This window comes from Alosa pseudoharengus, unplaced genomic scaffold, assembly GCF_046254945.1.
Source record: "Alosa pseudoharengus isolate Yale_2024_CS ecotype anadromous, Long Island Sound unplaced genomic scaffold, YU_APseudo_1.1 YU_APseudo_1.1_scf_12, whole genome shotgun sequence".
Classification (NCBI taxonomy): domain Eukaryota; kingdom Metazoa; phylum Chordata; class Actinopteri; order Clupeiformes; family Clupeidae; genus Alosa; species Alosa pseudoharengus.
The window spans coordinates 33,833,730-33,854,445 of NW_027468587.1; the positions used below are offsets into that span (position 1 = coordinate 33,833,730).

The following is a 20,716-nucleotide window of genomic DNA, read 5'->3' on the forward strand; positions in this document are numbered from 1 at the left end:
TGGCTGCACCTTGACCAACTCCGGAAAGTAGAACTCTGGGCAGCGATGTTCGTCGGATGGAAATAGCTGCAGCTGGAAACGGACAGCTGCCACTGTCTCAACAACGGTCGTCTCGGGTTTGGACTCTTTATCGGGCCGCTTTGGTGCGGGAGCCGCAGGTAGAGCGACGTTATCGGAGAGGGTGGTAAACTGGATTCGACGCTGCTGTGCCATGATCCACGATAGACGAGGTGGAGGACACTACAAATTGCAGGGGAGTAGAGTCAGTCTACACTAATTGGACGCAGGTTTGCAGACCTACAAGCCAAGCTACCGAATACCTTCAGCCCCCTGAAGTCAGGTGAGATAAAAGAGGCATGTCCCAACGAGCACATTGATTTTCGCGCGCGCTGTATTGCGCGCTGAGTTTACGCACGCACTTTTGTAATCCGTACCCACTTAACCTGTGCTAAAGGTGTGCACACCGATGTTACACATTTGTGCACGTAGTTTACATAACAGGCCTACTCTTTGTTTTTCCCCTCACTTGATATTAGGGGGGCTCGATTAGCCTACCCATTTGGTAATTAATTAGCCTAACTTGAAGACCCTTTGTAAACCAATCGGATATTTGTTCGGAAAACTATTCCTGAAAAAGAAAAGTGGAAAGACTTTGAACTGTGTGGGTACCCTACCCTACATAACTGGGTCCTGGGAATAATGGGACTAATTATTGCATCCAGGCGCGTAGCAAGCGTGGGGGATGTGGGTGTTATAACGTACACACTTTTGCTGGAACACGATTCTATCCCCCACACTTTTTGTCAGATTAAAATGAAAGTAAAATAGACGCTCCCGTACAGAGTTGGAACCGTATCTACCATAACGTACACACAGAGAGACACAAATAGGTCTGTTGATTTGATTGAACGGTCATCCAGCCAATCACATCAAGTTAGCCAGTGAAGAACCAGAGCCGCTCTGATCAAATTCAAAGTGTGCGTCGTACAAGGCTGCGGCTGCTTGGGTCTGCATTATAACGTCTGCAGTGAGCAGATTTCAGGTAGAATTTAAATGATAATTGTTACCGCATTATGCTAATTTAGTAAACCAAAATTCACTGTCTGACTGACAGTTTTTGTCACAATGTAGAAATGCAGGGAGTCAAAGTGAAAACGGGGGTGGGGTGCGCGCACCGAGACCTTTGGCTACTGTTCTCGGAGCATTATGCTTTCTCTGTCTATGATCTGCAGCTTTTCTCAAACTATGGGCCTCCTCAACAATTAACCTAAAGGTACACGTAGCCGCGAAATTAAGTTATGCCCAGTGCTTCACACGTCTGATTTGCAGCAAGATTGAATTGGAACCGCGGACTGAAAACAAAAATAAACTAGGCTAAAAGTTTCCCCAATCAAAATTTGGTGTCATTAACTATATAGACATATCCCAGTCAGCACACATATGTCTCCAAGACGCTTGGAAAAGATCAGCTTAATTACATCGCGTTCCATTTAGAACGTCTTATTTGACCTGATCTTACAAACGTCGGCGGCATTTCACTGTCATATGTGTCGTAGTGCTACATCTACTGGAGATCTTATTGTCTTAAATACGATCGCGTTCCATGTAAAACATCTTATTTTGATCTTACAAACGGCGGCGTCAAGACTAATTTGAGTTCTACATCTGAGAACTAAGATTTCCAGCATAGAACTCAAATAGAACGCTTATGAGCGCTCATGCAATGTGTGCGTCCTGCAGCAAGTGAATCTGGAGGTAACGTGGGCTAGAAGCAACAATAGTTTAAACAACAACGTGCCTTCCTGTAACTATCAATGGAAAAACCATAGAAACTGCTAATCATAATCTTTAAATTGACATTAATTAAATTGGCTATATGCAACACAATGTATTTATATTCCCTTTGCATATGTTTGGGTGGACTTCAAACGTTTTTGAATTTGAGCTTACAGTTCTGTCACTCTGTCACAGAGTCCTTTACATTTATTTAATAGGTATTAGTGATACCTCGAAATTAGGCTGTTATCTGTGAGGCAATTTATTGTAGCCTGCTAACCCACATGCACAAAACATAATTTCTGAAATGATTTCTTGATTTATAACATGAGATGTCTCCATGTAGGGTAGTGTCAAATAGTGAAGTGATAGCAGGTAGATCATGTAGGCCTACATGTCACATGAGCTACACATAGGCACTGCTCCTTCTGTCCCTCCCAAACTGCATTAAAATGGTGTGTTTAGCAGTCAGAATCTCACATTTTTTTCGGGGGAGAAACTCCCGGACACCAATATAGTCCGCACCCCTCTCAGAAAATACTTACAACGTCCCTGTAGGGAGTTATTTATAATTTGGCCAGATTGTTTCATTTTCCTATCCCACAACCCCCACACTTTTAAAAAGCTTGATACGCCCCTGATTGCATCCATTTGAAGAGTTGCAAAGTTATACAAATAAATAGGTAGAAATATTTTTGTTGGATGTAAAGAACTAAAGGTCTTTTCAAGTCCTATGACCGACCAAAGGATGTATACCAGGGGTACCTTTGAAAATTGTCCGGTGGGAAACCCCTAAATTCCTCAGCTCTCACTTGAGGTAGCGATGACAAGGACTTTTCCGCTGTTTTTTTCTTTTCTTCTTCCATTAGGCTATTCCCAGACTCCATGAACGCACAAAGACAGAGGCGGAATAGGCCTATTGAAATATGCACATTTCGATGGTTAATAGCGCATTATTCGCAAAAGCTGCTAATTTCAGTAGGCCTCGGCTATAACTTAATTTGTTTTTACTTGACTTTTTTGGGGCTCCATATCCATACATTTTAATAGCCAATAACAGTTCAGCTTAGCTTCCTACTGTCATGGAACAACATTATTTCTCATCCAGAAACTTCTTCTGCATAGGCCCAGCTCTCGGCGCCATGCAATCTTCGCACACCGAGTTTTGCATATTTCAGTCGGCCTATTCCGAATCTCTGTATTTGTAGCAATTGCGCGCGTGTAGGCTATTGTTTGGACAGTCAGAAGCCTAATTCTGAACTAAAGTAGGCACTGTCACACACACACACATATATATATTAATGTATATATGGCCTAGCCCTAGCCTATAGAAGAGTCAGAAATCAGAAGAGTCATTGGGTAGCCTAAGCCCAATTCACACTGACAGATCAATTATCGTAGGGTTACTGTTATTATTATAGGCCTACGCTTTCAATAATACTCACAGTCAACAAAGGTTAAAAATCAAAACTTGCTAAGTGCAACCTCATGATGGAGAGACAAACACAACATTTCCCACAATCCTTTAGAGATGACGTAATCTCCTAAACATTCTAAGCTTCCTGTTGGAGTGTAAATGGGGACATGACATAGACGTGTGTGGCATAAAATTTCAAGTATTTCTCTGGGGTGTGTTTGATTTCCACTGGGACTGAAAGAACATTGGATTTCAAATATTGACACCTTGACCCGGCGGGGTGGCTGACTGCTATGGAAGCGGTACCTCGAATGCCGATGATATGGCTAGATTTGAAAGAAGCAGGGGAGTTCCAGTTTAGCACGTCTGTGAAGCAGGTAAGAGGATGAGTTAAACATCACGATGAAGCATATTATGCATCTTACTTTGTAAGGAAAAGTACTGCCAGACAAAAATGACAGTAAAACAATGCAACTAGGTCTGTTATTTGCCTCGGCTAACGTTAGACTCGCCGGCCGAGTTCTTAGTTCGCAGTCAATGATTGCTAACTTGCCCTGTCAACTGCTAACTGCTAACGTAAATAACGTTTGCGCTGTCACAGTTTTAGGAAATCTTGTAAGTATGTAGCTAGCTCAAACTTCCAAGACGGTATTATTGGATAAGCAGGCTAGCTAGCAATGACAGAATCACCCCACCAGGTTACCTTAAGTCAGGGGATGATCATGTCAAACATGTTTAAGTCCCACTAACGTTAGCTTGATAAGTCACAACGTTGTTTGGCTGAATTGGCTGGGATCGATTAATACACAATAACTGGTCGTAGTCGTAGTCGTTGTTAGTTACACAGAGGAAATGTGTGTGTGTGGATCTTGGCTTAGGACGTAGTGATTTTCGAATTATTTTTAAGCTACACTCATTGGTCTTGATTTTTAGACTCGTTCTCCTTGTCAAGGATAAAGGAAATCAGGCAGAAGGAGGGTGTTTTGGTCAGGAATGGTTGTCAGACCGGAAAGCCTTACTCACCGTCAAATGACCTATTTGTCTCCCTCGGTTCTTCCTCCTGTACAGATAAGAAAGGGCCTTTGACCGTCTTGGCTTAGTGCTCTCGAATTTTCTACTGTACATTAAATTCATAACTTTTCCAGACCTCGCCTATGCAACATAATGCAAAAAAGTTATATATGATCTGAATCAGGAGCATAACAATTATGTTTTTGATCTGTAACTGGCCCCTGACCCATCGTCTTAAATGATTCAGTTGTTCCTGGAAATCCCAAGTAGCTTAATCTTGTGCTAGTGGTTGGATAGTCTAGCCGTAGTCAGGATCAGTATAACTTGAGTGGTTTGTTTACATCATTATTGAGAAGCTACAGCAAGGTAGGAGGAGATAACCTAGCTCTTTGATAATGAGATAGGATGGCTGGATCAAGATGGGCAGAGCAGAGGCATTATGGCCTTGGGATTCACAGAGGGTTGTAATATGCTTTTATAATAGCAAAGTATTACATATGATTAACATATGATGCTAATAGATTAAAAAAATGACTAAATATTTATTAGGCTACTACTGCATTACAGCTTACATGTAGGTGCTACAAAGAGAGCCCCAGCACTGTGAAGCATATTGAGTACCCAGAAGAGCTCCATGTAAATGTAATGTGCTACATTAAAGTAAAGTAACCCCATATGACCAATCTGAAAGGAAAAGCAGCAGTTCTGTTTGTGTGGTAAATAATACCTTCCTCTTCCATAGTTCATTTTGAAGAACTATGGAGAAGATCCGGATAGTTATAATGAGCAGCTGAAGAAACTGGAGCAACTTCGGCAGGTATGACCTTTGACAGAGAAAACTACAGCAAAAGAAGGACGTTTTCATTTACCTCATCAGAATGCCATGGAGTCAGCAAATATGGGCTACCTACAAGTCTAATACTATTTGAAACTGGGCAGTGTTTATGGTACTTTGAGTTTTGTACAAGGTGAATGTGCAGTATATCATTGAGTAAAGGGGGCCATTTTGGGCAACACTTTATTTTGATAGTTTGCCTACAAAGACTGTATAGATCATCTGTTGAAATTCAAGTTCAGTATGTAATATTGTTATTCAACAATTACTGAACATCACTGTAACCAAACCCAACCCCTCACCTTAACCAGACATTTTAGTTAACAGAGTGTCAGCAGATAGTTTGTTGTATAATCTGTTGATAGTCTAAACAGGACTATCCAAGTGAAGTGTGACCCAATTTTGTAAGTGATCCTTAAACACAAATCTATTAGCTTGAGCACAAGCTAATTAATTAGCCCATAGACTGTATATACATTGTATATACTGAATTAGCCTAATTAGCCTAAGATTTTTTTATTTAACTCTGCCAAGGGCCTTGTCTTTTTACCAAATGTGGAATACTTTTCATACCTAGCATTTAATCTGTTGTGAATGTATGTGTGGTTGGCAGAGTGCTGTAAACGTGACCCGAGACTTTGAGGGATGCAGCACACTGCGGAAGTACTTTGGGCAGCTTCACTACTTGCAAAGTCGTGTGCCCATGGGGCCAGGGCAGGAGGCCGCTGTGCCCATCTCCTGGTGAGTGGCCACATGGTGTCCCAAAACTTAGACACAAAGTGATTTAATGTCACCTGTGTTTTTGCACACAACCTCTGACTAAGTGAGTCGTAACAGGAATGCAAGGTAAATGTGTGCTGACCGAAGAAAAGTGTGAATTTATTTGGCTATTTTGCAGCTTGAAAAATATGATGCCCTGCCTTGGACATTAGTATTAGAATATCTGAATTTAATAACAGCACTGCTTTTAAAAGCAGAGTTTCACCCTCTTGTATATAGGATGGGTAAAGCTACATTGTTTCTCAATAGTTTGTTCCTGAACAAGTAACCTCTATGTAAACCTCCATTTTAACTCCCTGCAAGTCCCATTCTAACTCCCTGCTTTTTCTCCTTTCCAACAGGACTGAGATTTTCTCTGGGAAGACGGTCAGCCATGATGACATTAGCTATGAGCAAGCCTGCATCCTCTATAACTTGGGTGAGTACCATTGTGTCTCTCAGACCCATTCCCCAAGACAGGGTGCATTATGAGAGCACACAATAGCCTCAGTGTGGAGTGTGCTTTTGTCATCATATGGCTTTGCTGCGTGACCGTTGCGGCAGTGTTCAAGCAGACCAGTCACAGACGGGCCATTTCCTGATGCTAACACTGTTTGTGTCTGTTTAGGAGCGCTGCACTCCATGTTGGGAGCCATGGACAACAGGGTGTCTGAGGAGGTGTGTGGGCGCCTGAGGCTAAGCACAGGCAATACTGAGCTGATTTGAAGTGAACTGTCTGTCTGCATTGTTATCTGGGCAAATAGCTCCATAGTGGTAAACATGGTCGTCTCCTGTCTGCCTTGGCGGTGCTTTGTCCTGCCATTGCCTTTGTTTATTCTTCTCACTTTCTTTCTTTCTCGCTCTATCGTCACTCATATTATCTTGTCTCACTGCCATGTCCATTTTATTCATTTTCATGATACCCCCACCCCCCTCTCCCATCCAGGGAATGAAGGTGTCTTGCACGCACTTCCAGTGTTCTGCTGGGGCCTTCTCCTACCTCAGGGATCACTTCAGCCACAACTTCAGTGTGGATATGAGCCACCAGATCCTCAATCTCAACATCAATCTCATGCTGGTAATCACTACTACCCCACACACTTGAACACACGTGCATTCCACTTGTACAGGTATTAAAGGCCACATTTATACTTAAGTAAACCTTGTGTGATGTAGTCTTAACTGTACATACATACATTACACAAGCAAGCATACCCTGCTCTAATGCAACAAACCTACTTACACTGGTCTACTCGGTTGATCTGTTTAATGTGTAACATGCTGCAGTATCACTCTTGCCTCTGTCTTTGTTTCAGGGTCAGGCCCAGGAATGCCTTCTAGAGAAATCAATGCTGGATAACAGGAAAAGTTTCCTTGTGGCTCGAATCAGTGCCCAGGTACCTGATTACTTCAATCTACTGTAACACTTGAAAGACCTTATACTAAATCAACCATTTGCCTTTACCATATACTTCATACATGTTTTGTCTTTGCTAATGGCGGTGTGTTTAGGTAGTGGACTATTACAAGGAGGCATGCCGGGCATTGGAGAACTCTGAAACAGCGTCCATGTTGGGAAAGATCCAGAAAGACTGGAAGAAGTTGGTGCAGATGAAGATCTACTACTTTGCTGCTATCGCTCATGTGAGTTCCTTCAGAGACACAGAGGGGGATGCTCTATATGAGAGACATAGAGGGGGATGCTCTATATGAGAGGGGGATGCTCTATATCAGAGGGGGATGCTCTATATCAGAGGGGGATGCTCTATATCAGAGGGGGGGTGCTCTATATGAGAGACATGAGAGACATAGAGGGGGATGCTCTATATCTGAGACATAGAGGGGGATGCTCTATATGAGAGACATAGAGGGGGATGCTCTATATGAGAGACACATAGGGGGATGCTCTATATGAGAGACACATAGGGGGATGCTCTATATGAGAGACATAGAGGGGGATGCTCTATATGAGAGACACATAGGGGGATGCTCTATATCAGAGGGGGATGCTCTATATGAGAGACATAGAGGGGGATGCTCTATATGAGAGACACATAGGGGGATGCTCTATATCAGAGGGGGATGCTCTATATGAGAGACATAGAGGGGGATGCTCTATATGAGAGACACAGAGGGGGATGCTCTATATGAGAGACACAGAGGGGGGATGCTCTATATGAGAGACACAGAGGGGGATGCTCTATATGAGAGACATAGAGGGGGATGCTCTATATGAGAGACACAGAGGGGGATGCTCTATATGAGAGACATAGAGGGGGATGCTCTATATGAGAGACACAGAGGGGGATGCTCTATATGAGAGACATAGAGGGGGATGCTCTATATGAGAGACATAGAGGGGGTGCTCTATATGAGAGACACAGAGGGGGATGCTCTATATCTGAGACACAGAGGGGGATGCTCTATATCTGAGACATAGAGGGGGATGCTCTATATCTGAGACATAGAGGGGATGCTCTATATCAGAGACATAGAGGGGGATGCTCTATATCAGAGACATAGAGGGGGATGCTCTATATCAGAGACAGGGGGGGATATCAGAGGTTCTCAACCTTTTGGGGGCTGAGGCACACCAAAGGCCTAAGCAAAAACGTCAAGGCACACCGACTTGTGGTTACTGATTATAAAGTAGCGTTATGTCACACACATTACTATAGGCCAGGGGTGGGCAACTAATTTCCCCAAGGGGCCACATGACAAACTGGGACTGTTGAGGAGGGCCGGACTCAAAATACCGAACTCAAGTCTGAACTCAATTCTGTTCAATTCTATTCTGTTCTTGTATAACATTAAGTAAATCATATGGTTTTGTTTACTAGTCATAAGAACAGATGAAAATGTGAGGGAGACAAAGGAAAAACAGCAATATTTAGTCTATGTCCAGTATTTAATCCTCATTCTCGAAAATGATTTTTTGACATTGAAATTTTTTTCAGTTTTCAAAGACTGATATACAATATCTATATAATTAGGCTAGGTCATGAAAATGTGAAGGAGTCAGTACAACCGATAGGCCTGTGCCACCATTTCATCAACACTGAGCAATATTTCATCATTAAATCATTACCATCATTAAATTAACTCTATGCAGAATTAGACTACGAAAATGTGGAGCAGACTATAGTAGGCTGTCATTAGTTAATCAACATGCACAAAGAAAACTATTTTAAAAATGTAGGCTATGTTTTTGCTTTAACTTTATGCACATAACTGTGATTGGTGAACTCGCTCTGTGTGTTGAGCTGGCTGCTTCAAGCATCATACTAGTTCGCTAACATAAGCTTTGCAAATAAACTCAGACATATTTTGGTTACAATTACGGGGTTATCTGGTTGTAAACTGTCTATCTGCCAGTAACGTTTTGAAATTAACACTTCGTATCGCCAACGAGCAGCAGTAGAAGTTCGTTCTAACAACCTTTGCGGTGGTGAGCGACGCAGACATAAGAGACACAAAACTTTGAAAGGTTTACGCCGACGTAAAGGCAACTGCATTGTGTCGACGCAGAAGCATAAAATTCTATTCACCAGCACATCAGTGAGGGTGTTTACGTCGTTTGCATCCACGCACAAATGTATGGGCGTACAAATAGCAGTCGCTTTCAAAATAAAAACAATGATATTGATTTGCATGCATTATCTCTATGCTAGGCTCTTGACTATTGTTCTTTCACGGACCTTACGCGGGCCGGTCAGGGAAAGCCCACGGGCCGGATGTGGCCCGCGGGCCGTATGTTGCCCATGTATGCTATAGGCTATAACGGGTGTTCATTCCTTTGGCCTTATTTTTTGTATACAGAGTGTTGATGAGCTGAGACCACAGTGATAGGCATATTATGCTCACATGTGCTGACTGAGCTTTTTAATTAAGAAGCTGTGTCATTTATGTATTAAAGAAACAGTCCTATAGCCTGTTTCATGAGCTTGTAAGAAAGGCTTTGGGTTCTTCAAAATGTCATGGCACACCTCACTCACTCTGCCTCATGGCACAGCAGTGTGCCTCTAGAACCACTGTTCTATACAGCTGGCCTGTTGTTTTAGAACTACTGTTCTATACAGCTGGCCTGTTGTTCTGTTGTCCTCGCTGGCTCTTGAGTGCTTTGTGTGCCATTCCTCTTCTGTCCACAGCTGCATATGGGAAAGCAGGCTGAGGAGCAGCAGAAGTTTGGAGAGCGGGTATGTAGGCACCAGCCAAACATGGCATACTTGCATCACCCTTTATGAGCTAACTTTCATTCTTTTAACTTGTATTTCATTTTTCCTGTCCAACAGTTGGCTTATTTGCAGAGCTCTATAGATAAGCTCAGTGAAGCTTTGAAGTTGGCTAAGGTATCTTTTCTTAAACCATTAATAATAGTCAGTAACATTTATCATGTATAAAATTAGAAATTGTCAATGTAATGTTGTTGTAAATTCTTGCTTCCTTGAATGGTCCAGGGTCAGCCAGACAGTGTACAGGAAGCTCTGAAGTTCACTATGGATGTAATCGGCGGAAAGTAAGTGTCTTTGATATGACTGGTAACACACACACACACACACACACACACACACACACACACACACACACCAATTTACAATATTTTCTTTTTTACCTGTGTAGGTTTAATTCTGCAAAGAAGGACAATGATTTTGTTTACCATGAGACTGTCCCATCTTTGGAAACTCTACCATCAGTAAAGGGTAATGCAGTGAAAATTCATTAACACCAATCAAAGTGCTTGTTTGACAGTGTTATATTAAGATAGGGTGTTGGTCTGTAGATTCAGATTGATTCTGTTCAGCTGAAAAAGGCTGTCTACTCAAAATGGACATCCTATTACTATAAAAATGGCATTTTAGCAATGCCATTTAAACGTAGTGAGGACAAACCTATTAAAGCCATCTGTATGAAAGACGGGGAAAATCAGATCTACTCTTGAGTATTTTTTTTATCGGCCATTCTTGGTCTTTTGTGACCACATTGCCTCTCCCCTCCCCTGATCCCACACAGGTGCCCCACTGGTCAAAGCCCTGCCTGTGAATCCAACCGACCCCACGGTCACTGGTCCCGACATCTTCTCTAAGCTGGTGCCAATGGCTGCCCACGAGGCCTCCTCTCTCTACAGGTGAACAGTGCAGCCATCTGTGAGCTCATGTCAGGCAGAGCTCGCTCCTCTACACACAGACTAACCCACTTAAAGCCACTCACCCCGCTGTGCTCTCAGTAAACATAAACAACAGCCAAGAGTGATCATTTGCACTGAAACACTGGCAGTACACATTGGTTATACAGTAATCATACTTGTTGTTGAGAACACATTTTACTTATCAAATACTCTCACTATCAAAAATCAAATGAAGTAAATATTCAATATCAGGCGGTGGTAGCTCAGTGGCTAAAGAGCTGGGCTAGCATGCAGTAGCCTGAAAAGTTGTGGGTTCAATACCCGGCTTCCACCGTTGTGCCCTTGAGCAAGGCACTTAACCATGAGTTGCTCTGGGGACAGTGGCCCTTGTAATGGGGGCAGCCGTGGCCTACTGGTTAGAGATTCGGGCTTGTAACCGAAGGGTTGACGGTTCGATCTCCAAACAGTAGGAAAATGTGGGCGGGGAAAGTGGTTGACCACTGCTCTCCTATGCCCACATCCACGGTTGAAGTGCCCTTGAGCAAGGCACCTAACCCCTCACTGCTCCCCGAGCGCCGCTGTAGCAGGCAGCTCACTGCGCCGGGATTAGTGTGTGCTTCACCTCACTGTGTTCACTGTGTGCTGTGTGTGTTTCACTAATTCACGGATTGGGATAAAAGCAGAGACCAAATTTCCATCACGGGATCAAAAGAGTATATATACTTAATGTAATTGACATATGTAAGTCACTTTGGATACAAGTGTCTGCTAAATGAATACATGTAAATGTTTATATAAGGTTACGATAATGAAGTACAAAGGCTGTCAGTGCTAATGAGATGTTCTCTCTCGTTTCCCCTGGTGAAGTGAGGAGAAGGCCAAGCTGCTGCGGGAGCTCGTGGCCAAGATTGACGGCAAGAACGAGACACTAGAGTGAGTAGTTGAGCCAGAACTGCCTCCATTGTCCGTGTCCTGTCCATTGCTGTGTTTGCCCAGGCAAATGTGTCTAACTGAACTGTGCCTGCGTGTCCCTCCAGGCAGTTTATGGACTCTGTGAGCCTGGACCCAGACTCCGTAGATAACATGGACATGTACAACACCATCCCTCCTGTGCTCATGGAGAAATGTGCTGCTCTCAGTGTCAGACCAGACACGGTGAAGAGCCTCATTCAGTCCATGCAGGGTAAGACCTTTTCCTTTTCTCTTTGGCTTTTGTTTTATGTTTTTCTTTTTTTTTTCCTTTCTTCTCATTCTTTTTCTTAATTCATTCTTAGTGATGCCTTGCTGACTAGTCATTAATCATGCATGATGTAGAAATGTAATCCCCCTTTCACTTTGTCAGCAATGCTGTCGTTGCCTCAAAAATGTAAACTTTTGTTTCACGTCACCAGTGGTTATTTCACCTGTAATAGCTGAATTACATTAATATTCCATGGTGTCTTGCTGATAGGTGCTTGCAGTCTGAATGGGGCTTAAAGTCCCTGTAAACCAAAATCGGAGGTTTGTTTAGAAACACCATTTATAGGTTAGCTACAAGCATTGGGCTACAAGCATTGTGAACATTGTTTCTGCAGTGGATTATCACAAGATGCATATTTTGTGCACTTCACACAGGTGTGTTCACGGGGGTTGTACGGATTAGAATCATCTGGTTTAGAGAATAGTTGGAACAGTATGCAGGATGGTTAGGAGGAGCAGCATCACCCGATTGGATGGCTCCATGATTTTGAAACCTAATTCAGTGTACTCGGTAATGTTTTCGTTCATTCAGATTTGTCTGGGTGGTGGACACCTTTTATTCTGTGGTGTGACGAGCTCAGAACACATATTTATTTTTGGTTTGCATGGACTTCAACAAAGGCAGTTATTTACTCTGCCAGGACCCTACTCCGCATCTAGTTTTATGGGGGAGAGCTCTGTACTGACCTCCTCCATCTCTCCTCTCTCCCCAGCCCTGTCGGGCGTGTTCACAGACGTGGAGGCGTCGCTGCGGGAGATCCGGGACGTGCTGGAGAAGGACGAGGCCGAGGAGCGGAGCCTGCAGGAGGCGGCGGGGAAGCAGGCGGTGCCCCCTCAGCCCGCCGGCCTGGCCGAGCTGCGGCGCGACCTGGAGAAGTACCTGGAGTACCACGAGAAGGCCAGCTTCACCAACACCGAGCTGCACCGCGCCATGAACCTGCACATCAGCCACCTCAGGCTGCTGGGGGGACCACTGGACAGCCTGAGAGAGGCGCTGCCCCGGCCAGAGCTCAGCGAAGGTGAGTGTGTGAGAGTTAGAGAGAGAGCATGAGAGACAGAATGAGAGCCTGTGTGTATTTATGGGTATGTGTATTTGAATGAGAGTGTATGTGTAAACGTGAACCTGAATTATGCATAAGTTAGTGTTTGGGGCAAATCTGCATAAATGAATATTAATGGTCTTAAAATAAATGAACAGCGCTGTAAATCTCTGCTCTGTATATATGCATGAGTGTAGTCCCTGACTCCAGCAGCACAGATAATACTGTAATACTATAAGCTCATCATCTGCCAAGTGCATGACATAGGTGTATACACCTGCTCTCACCACAGAGGATGCAGCGGGTCTCCAGTGCATCAAGAGGATTCTGGGTAAAGTGCAGGAGATGCGAGACCAGCGCGGTTCCCTGGAGAAACAGCTGCGAGACCTTATCCAGCAGGACGACATCACCACTGCGCTGGTCACCACAGAGCGTGCGGAGATGAAGGTGGTGTTTCTGTTCTGCCCCCTCATCTCTTCTCAGTTCAGTAGATTAGATGAGACAGGGTTCATTATATGTCATATTAGAACATGCAAGCAGATCACAGATCACAACAAAGTTGAAGTGAGTTGTTATGTTGTTGCTAGGTAGCACAGTCACATACCGGTAGTCTTGGATTCCTCTTTTGAATCTTTTCAAATTAATGCAAATATATGTAAGCATGGTAACTTGCCGCCACCTTTCACTCCAAGGTTATATGAACAATTTGGACATAGACAAAAATGTATTATTAATATATCTGTATCTCACAAAATAAAAGTTCATAGTGTCAAATTGGTATTTTGTGTGTGTGATTGTCACTCTCTTTCTGTTTTAGAGGTTGTTTGAGGAGCAGCTGAAGAAGTATGACCAGGTGAAGTTGTACATAGACCAGAACCTCGCTGCTCAAGAGAATATCCTGAAGGCCCTGACCGAGGCCAACGTCCAGTCAGCCAATGCCCGGAAGGCCCTCGCCGACACTGAACACAAGTGAGTTTTAGTGGAAAGATTATATTCACGCTCACCATTTAATTGGCTACGATGGACAGTAATCTTGGCTGCATCGGGCATGACAAAAGAAACCAGACACTCCTGAAAAGATGGCTGATGTCACTCTTCCCTTCCCTGTGCAGGTGGAACAGCACCGTGCAGACACTCGTGGCATCGTATGAGGCTTATGAGGACCTGATGAAGAAGTCCCAGGAGGGGAAGGAGTTTTATGAGGACCTGGAGGGGAAGGCCACCAAACTGCTGGAGAAAGCCAAGGCTGTGTGCCAATCCAGGGAGGAGGAAAGGCAAGCTATTCTGGAGAGGTGAGGACGAGATGCTGAATAACTTCAGTCAATTAGTAGGTTTGAATGGAAATGGAAATTTGAATGGATGTAACTCACATTAATTAACATGATTCTACTATTTATAGTGTATCAATATTCTACTCTTTGTTTCTACTGTGGTAAAGGTAGCAGTAACCCTATTATTCATAAATGTACATTTACCCTTCACTGTTTTCTTCTCAAACTATTTCCACTCCTCAGAGAGCTCCAGAAGAAGGCCCCACAAAGACCCACCGCTCCAAAGCCTGCACCAAAGAAGGCCGCAGACATCGACCCCAATAGCATTGAGGACCCTGAGCTGGCAGAGCTGACGGCCGCCATTCTGGCCCTGGGAGGAGATCTTCCGGAGGAGCTACGGAGTATGCCGCCTGAGTTCGCCCTGCCCCCCTCGGCGCACGCTCCTGTCCCAGGCACGGCCCCCAGCTCCTCCGTGCAGTGGCCTCCCACTGCCCCATCGGGGCTGTACGCACCCATGCGCTTCCCCCACAATCTGCCCCCTCCTGAGCTCCTGGCTCGCATCTCTCGCCTCCCCACCCCAGGTTACCCCCAGAGTCTGCCTCCAGGTCGCCATCCCCACCAGCTTCCCCAGTACTCCATGCCACAGGCGCCAGCCTCTCAGCCCCCAGCTGTCTCTGCCTACGCTCCCCAACACTCACAGGCCCACATGGGCCCACCTGTAGCCCCAGGCCCTGCCACAGCTCCGGCTCCAGTCAGGCCATCCACCACTACCGTGGACAGCATCCAGACTCCCATTCCAAGCTACGCACCTACCCCGGGTCAGCCGATGCCACAGGCACCAGGTCCACACCAGCCAGTGCCGGTGTCTGTCGGGTACACACCGGGCCCACAGATGGGCTCCTACCATCAGTATATGCAGCAGCAGCCGGGAGTTCCCCAGGGAATGCCTCCTCAGCAGCTGCAGCACTTTCCCCAGGCCCCTTCATCTATACCTGGCCATCAGCCACCCCACTACCAGCCAGTCCCTGCACAGCAGCCAGTGTCCCGGCCAATGCCAGGGCCCCAGGTGCCAATGCAACCTCAAGGCCAGTACCACCAGTACATGCCCCAGCAAAGGCAGCCTGGGCCTCCGAACTTCCCTCAGGCTTATCTCCCTGGGCAGGTCCCACCTGGGATGCCGACGGGGGCACCTTCTCCACAGTCCCACCCCCACCATGGTCAGCCCCAGCTCCAGCAGGGGTATCCCCCTGTGTCCATGGTCCCCGGGTCCCATCCAACACAGGTGCCTGTTAGTGCAGTCGCACAGAATCAGATACCCCCACACGGTCCCCATCCGCAGGTGCCTCCCACTTCACAGCCAATGCCTCCGGCCTCCATGCCATACTTACCCCATGTGAGGCAGCAAATGCCCCCAGCATCCCAGCCATATATGCCCACAGTCAACCCCCAAATGCAGCACTCTCAGCACCCTCAAATGCCCCTGCCCTCTCAACAAATGCCCTTGGGGCCTCATATGCAGATGCCACCGGGGTCCCAGTCAAGAATGGCACCCCCTAACGCTCAGTTGCCACCAACTTCTCAACCCATGCCCCCTGTATCTCATTCACAAATGCTGCCTGTGTCAAAGCAGTTGTCACCTCCATCTCACCCGCAAATGCCGCCAGGCCCCCAGCAGCCCCCCCACCCCGCTCACCCGAACCAGATGCCCCCTCAGCCCCTTCACCCGCCCACATTCCAGCAGACGCACTTGCCAAGGGGTCCTCAGGTCCAGATGCCCCCGGCCTCAATGCCCTCCCAGCCCCCCATGCACCCCAACGCTCTGCCACCTCAGCGCCACCCTCACCCTCAGGGTGTCCCACAGACCCATCCCCAGATGCCCCCTCACGTGGCCCAGCAGCCCATGCGTATGCCCCACCAGCCTCTCCCACCCCACACAGGCCCTATGGGCTACCCTGGAGCGCCTTACATGATCCACCAACAGGGACCTCCGGCCTCCTCCCAACAAGCGCAGCCTCAGCCGTTGACTCCACAGCCCATGGCTCCCCAGCCTCTCGCCCCCCAGCCCATGCCTCAGCCCCCTCCTGCATCTTTTGCTCCCTCTCATGGTGGAAATGTGCCACCTGGACCCGTACAGCACCCGAGTGCAGTGGGCTCTGGCCCAGCACCTCAGAACATGATCCCACCGATCCCTCCGTCGACCGGCGCGGTTGGGGCCCAAGCGCCCAACGTCCTCCCCTCCCCAGCTCCGTCTCCATCGCCCTCGCCGGGGCCCCCGTCTTTAGGCATGAACCCGCAGCGCCCATCCCCCGCCCTCACGCCTGTCGGGGTGACTCCGCTCCCTCAGGCTCTGTCGTCCTCCACCTCTTCCTCCTCCTCGTCTTCCTCCTCTGGCCATGCTTCGGACCCCCTGTTCCAGCGGCAGAACTCTAGCACCGATGACCTGCTCTCCTCCAGCCCCGAGAGTCAACACGGTGGCGCTAAAGACAACGTCCTGCTGCCCACCAAAGCCGACCCCCAGGAGGACGGTCAGAGGCGCAAGAAGTCCGAGGCCGTCCGGCTCATCGAGGGCGACCCGTACCAGGCCCCGGAGCGGATGTTGCGACTCTGCGCCGAGCTGGAACGTTTCCGAGCCACGGTGCAATCCCTGGAGCACCCAACTGGGGAAGGGGGTCTTTCGGAGCTGGATGCCCGATGGAAAGAGCTCCAAGACCAGCAGGAGAAGGACGCCAGGCAGCTCTCCATCGCCATCGCACGCTGCTACACCATGAAGAACCGACACCAAGATATCATGCCTTACGACCGTAACCGCGTTGTCCTGCGCTCGGGCAAGGATGACTACATCAACGCAAGCTTCATCGAGGACTTGTCTCCGTACTGCCCCCGGCTCATCGCCACCCAGGCTCCACTCACAGGAACGGCGGCCGACTTCTGGCTCATGGTGTATGAGCAGAAGGTGTCGCTGGTGGTCATGCTTGTGTCTGAACAGGAACTTGAGAAGGTAGGGATGCTAGTGTTGCCACTGTTTGGGACAAGATGTACTTCCTAGCATAATGGTTAAGCATTATGTGAATGACTTCTGTTGGAATGTAAAGTTCTATGTGTGAAAATAAGATTGTGCATCTTCTCTTCTCATTTATAACGAAATTAATGGTTTACCACAACAGAAGTAGCCTACACCTTACTTACAGTGCTGTATCAGCTTGCTAATTCACAACATTTCATCTATTTCATTCCATCTGTGTTTTTTTTTGTCATCTGCAGCAAAAGGTGCTGCCTTATTTCCCCTCTGAGCGAGGTCAGCAGCTCTCTCAGGGACCAATCACGCTCACCCTTACCACCCAGAAGACCACACCCACACACGTGGAGCGCATGATCAGCCTGCAGTACCGTGACCAGAGTCTCAAGCGCACAGTCATCCACCTGCAGTTCACCTCCTGGCCTGAGCTGTGAGCCACTCCACCACACACACACACACACACACACACACACACACACACACACACACACACACACACAATTTACCTTCTTTTATCACCATCTGTCTCCCTATCCTGCCTTGCAGTGGGCTGCCTGACAGCAAGAGCAACCTGATACGCTTCATCCAAGAGGTCCATGGCCACTTCCTGCACCAGAGGCCTTTACACACTCCCGTTGTGGTGCACTGCAGGTGCAGAACCCTACAAACCTCATTATCTCATATATCAGCCTATGAAACAGAGAACCACAAGATGATGAATGTTAAACAAATGGATAAGCAGTGAACTCACCTCGTCACCTTTCCTTGTGTTTGTCAGCTCTGGCGTGGGCCGCACTGGCGCCCTCTGCCTGTTGTATGCTGCACTGCAAGAGGTCGAGGCTGGAAATGGCATCCCTGACATGATCCTGTTGGTGAGGAAGATGAGGCAGCAAAGGAAGAACATGCTGCAAGAGAAGGTCAGTACGTCACATAGCAGAGGTATCCATGACTGGGCAGTGAGGGCAGCTTTTCCTAAGGACCAGTAACTCAATGAAGTGGAGTTTATAGAAGTTTCTACTATAAAGACATTTTGGCATTTACTGACTTTAGAGTCAAAAGCCAAGTTTGCTTAACTTCACGGTTGTCACGGCCTAACTATATGGTTCCTGATTCTGAATCCTTGGTACAGTTGCACCTGAAGTTCTGCTATGAGGCTGTCCTGAAGCACGCAGAGCAAGTCCTTCAGCGCCACGGGGTTGCTGCTATCCCGTGCAGCAAGACTGTCAACAACGCTGCCATTAAGGTACAAAACACTGTCTTGGGTTTTAGGAGTGCCTGGGCACTGTATTTTAAGACTTTTTTAAGATTGGGATATGCTATTGTGAATCTGTTGAAAGAAGCACATCAACTAAAAGAATAACTTGCCATCAAATGTAAAATGATTTGGGACTTTTGGATCTTTCACATTCCAACACGTAGGTCTCTGAAGAGTGAAAGCTGCAAAAAGTGTCGGTGCATTTCTCCTTAGATAATTTATTATTAAATTATCTAATAACCTAATAATTTCTTTCTCTCATCCCACCAGCCCTACTCCAGACAGGAGTCCCAGGACATTGTCCTGGGCGGAGACCTGCCCATCAGCTCCATCCAGGCCACCATTGCCAAGCTCAGCATCCGGCCCCAGAGCGGCAGCGACTCCGAGCAGGAGTCCAGCCTGGATCTGTACCCCTCCGCTCCGGCCGATCTCTCCCTCCAGGTGGCCCCAGAGTGCCCGAACGACGCGGCGCTACACGACCCCTTCCCCAGTGAGCCTCAGCCTTCCTCCTTCAGCCCCCCTCCTTCCGTATCCTCGTCCTCCTCCTCCCCGGCCAAAGTTCAGTCCCCTTCACCGCTGGCTAACCAAGGCAATGGGTTTGTGGAGCCTTCCCCAGGCTCTCCTACATCCAATCACCATGCCGCGCCTGCCTTGGATCCTTCGGGGACGGCTTCCCCTCCCCCTGGCCCCACCTCCTCGTCTCTGGACCTCCTGGCTTCCATGACGGCCGAGGCCTTCACGCTAGACGCCGCGTGCCGGGGCAAGCCGCGAATCAACAAGCAGAGCTTCCTCCAGCCCCAGGAGGGGCAGGGCTTGCAGGGGCCGCCTCAAGGCGACGACCCCCTCAGCAACCTGGATCCTCTCTGGACCCTCAACAAGACCTGAGGAGTCGAGAGCCGCTCCCGCTCCATCACTTCTCCCTCTGTTCCTGTTCGCCTCCATTTCATCTAGTCATCCGTTTATCACGCCAGGGGATTCCTGGATCTTCTTCTCTTTTAATCTCGACACCCTGACGTTGTCTGTGCCTGTGGGACCGTGTCACTGTGCGTCTGTTTATTTATATCTGAGGGACAGGGGAGAGGATCTCCACACACCCTAGCGTCCCGTCCCGCCCCCCCAAGCCCAGTTTCACCGTGTTCAGCATTCCAAAACTGACCGTTTCCTCAGCATGCACCTCTCTCGTGTCTCTTCACCAACGCTGCTGGACACTTCCATGGACTTGAAATCATTCAGTGTCTTTACACCAAAAAAAAAAGATGGTTGGCATGATTGAGGCTTTATGGTGAAGTGCGCTTGCTAGCAGAGAGTCTGTTCTCGTACAGGAGGCCTTCTTAAGGACTGACTTGTTGGTTTCTGAATTGGCACGTTGATGCTGGGCACGGTTCCACTGCTGCTTATTCTGTGGCTTGTCTCTTGTCAAGATTATTGCACACGTTTAGTGATATAGCGATCTGCTGTATCCATCATATGGTATTAACAGTAGGGCCAAGTTGTAGCTGGAGATTAAGACCTAGGACATCCTAGAATCAGTCACTTTTACACTTACTGAATTGGCACTTCTAGATCATTGCATTCTAACGAGTTGATTCTTTCTTGCCTTTCTTTTAACATTGTGTATATATCTATCAATATCTTAATTAAAATCTGAATCCTGGAAAGTGTCTTGTGCAATTTGTTTGTCAAAAACAAAAATGTTGTGAGACATAATTGTGTATTATCGCGATAAAACCATTCTCTTGAAATAATTATAGAATTGCAACAAACCAGGATTCATCATTGAAATTACCAGTCTTTTGATGCCTATGGAAATAAATGAATCATTATTTTAAATATCATATAAGCATTTGTAGTGTTTCATGTTCACATTTCCTTTATGGCAGATGAACATTATTAAATAATCTGTGTACTTGCTCCCACAGTTAGCTATGAATGGTCTGGCTTCTCTTTTATAGAGGTAATGGAGGCAGACAAG

At 46.9% G+C, this 20,716-nt stretch overlaps 1 protein-coding gene across 2 annotated transcripts; it reads left to right on the forward strand.

Annotated features, from left to right (window-relative positions):
* Positions 1–3,355: 3,355 nt before the first annotated feature.
* On the forward strand, positions 3,356–20,680 carry ptpn23a (protein tyrosine phosphatase, non-receptor type 23, a). Of its 2 annotated transcripts, XM_076280937.1 has the most exons (25): positions 3,356–3,570; positions 4,947–5,021; positions 5,653–5,780; positions 6,161–6,237; positions 6,427–6,476; positions 6,745–6,876; positions 7,115–7,195; positions 7,311–7,442; positions 9,947–9,994; positions 10,091–10,147; positions 10,256–10,314; positions 10,419–10,498; positions 10,809–10,923; positions 11,791–11,856; positions 11,961–12,106; positions 12,876–13,181; positions 13,495–13,649; positions 14,020–14,171; positions 14,315–14,494; positions 14,717–17,471; positions 17,735–17,919; positions 18,036–18,140; positions 18,268–18,406; positions 18,619–18,732; positions 19,015–20,680. In XM_076280937.1, exons 1-25 carry the CDS (start codon positions 3,487–3,489, stop codon positions 19,627–19,629), a joined length of 6,036 nt encoding a protein of 2,011 aa, XP_076137052.1. In that variant the 5' UTR covers positions 3,356–3,486; the 3' UTR covers positions 19,630–20,680. The 2 variants fall into 2 exon arrangements, with proteins under 2 accessions (XP_076137052.1, XP_076137053.1); XM_076280938.1 differs by lacking the exons at positions 3,356–3,570; positions 4,947–5,021; positions 5,653–5,780; positions 6,161–6,237; positions 6,427–6,476 and adding an exon at positions 6,487–6,572.
* The last annotated feature ends 36 nt before the right edge of the window (positions 20,681–20,716 follow it).

What these genes read in the sequence shown, in the direction of transcription:
- ptpn23a (XM_076280937.1), top strand. Translation starts at nt 3,487, where the DNA reads ATGGAAGCGGTACCTCGAATGCCGATGATATGGCTAGATTTGAAAGAA. An exon ending in GAGGCCTCCTCTCTCTACAG is followed by an intron (nt 10,924 to 11,790) that starts GTGAACAGTGCA and finishes CCCCTGGTGAAG; the next exon opens with TGAGGAGAAGGCCAAGCTGC. An exon ending in CCGGCCAGAGCTCAGCGAAG is followed by an intron (nt 13,182 to 13,494) that starts GTGAGTGTGTGA and finishes CTCTCACCACAG; the next exon opens with AGGATGCAGCGGGTCTCCAG.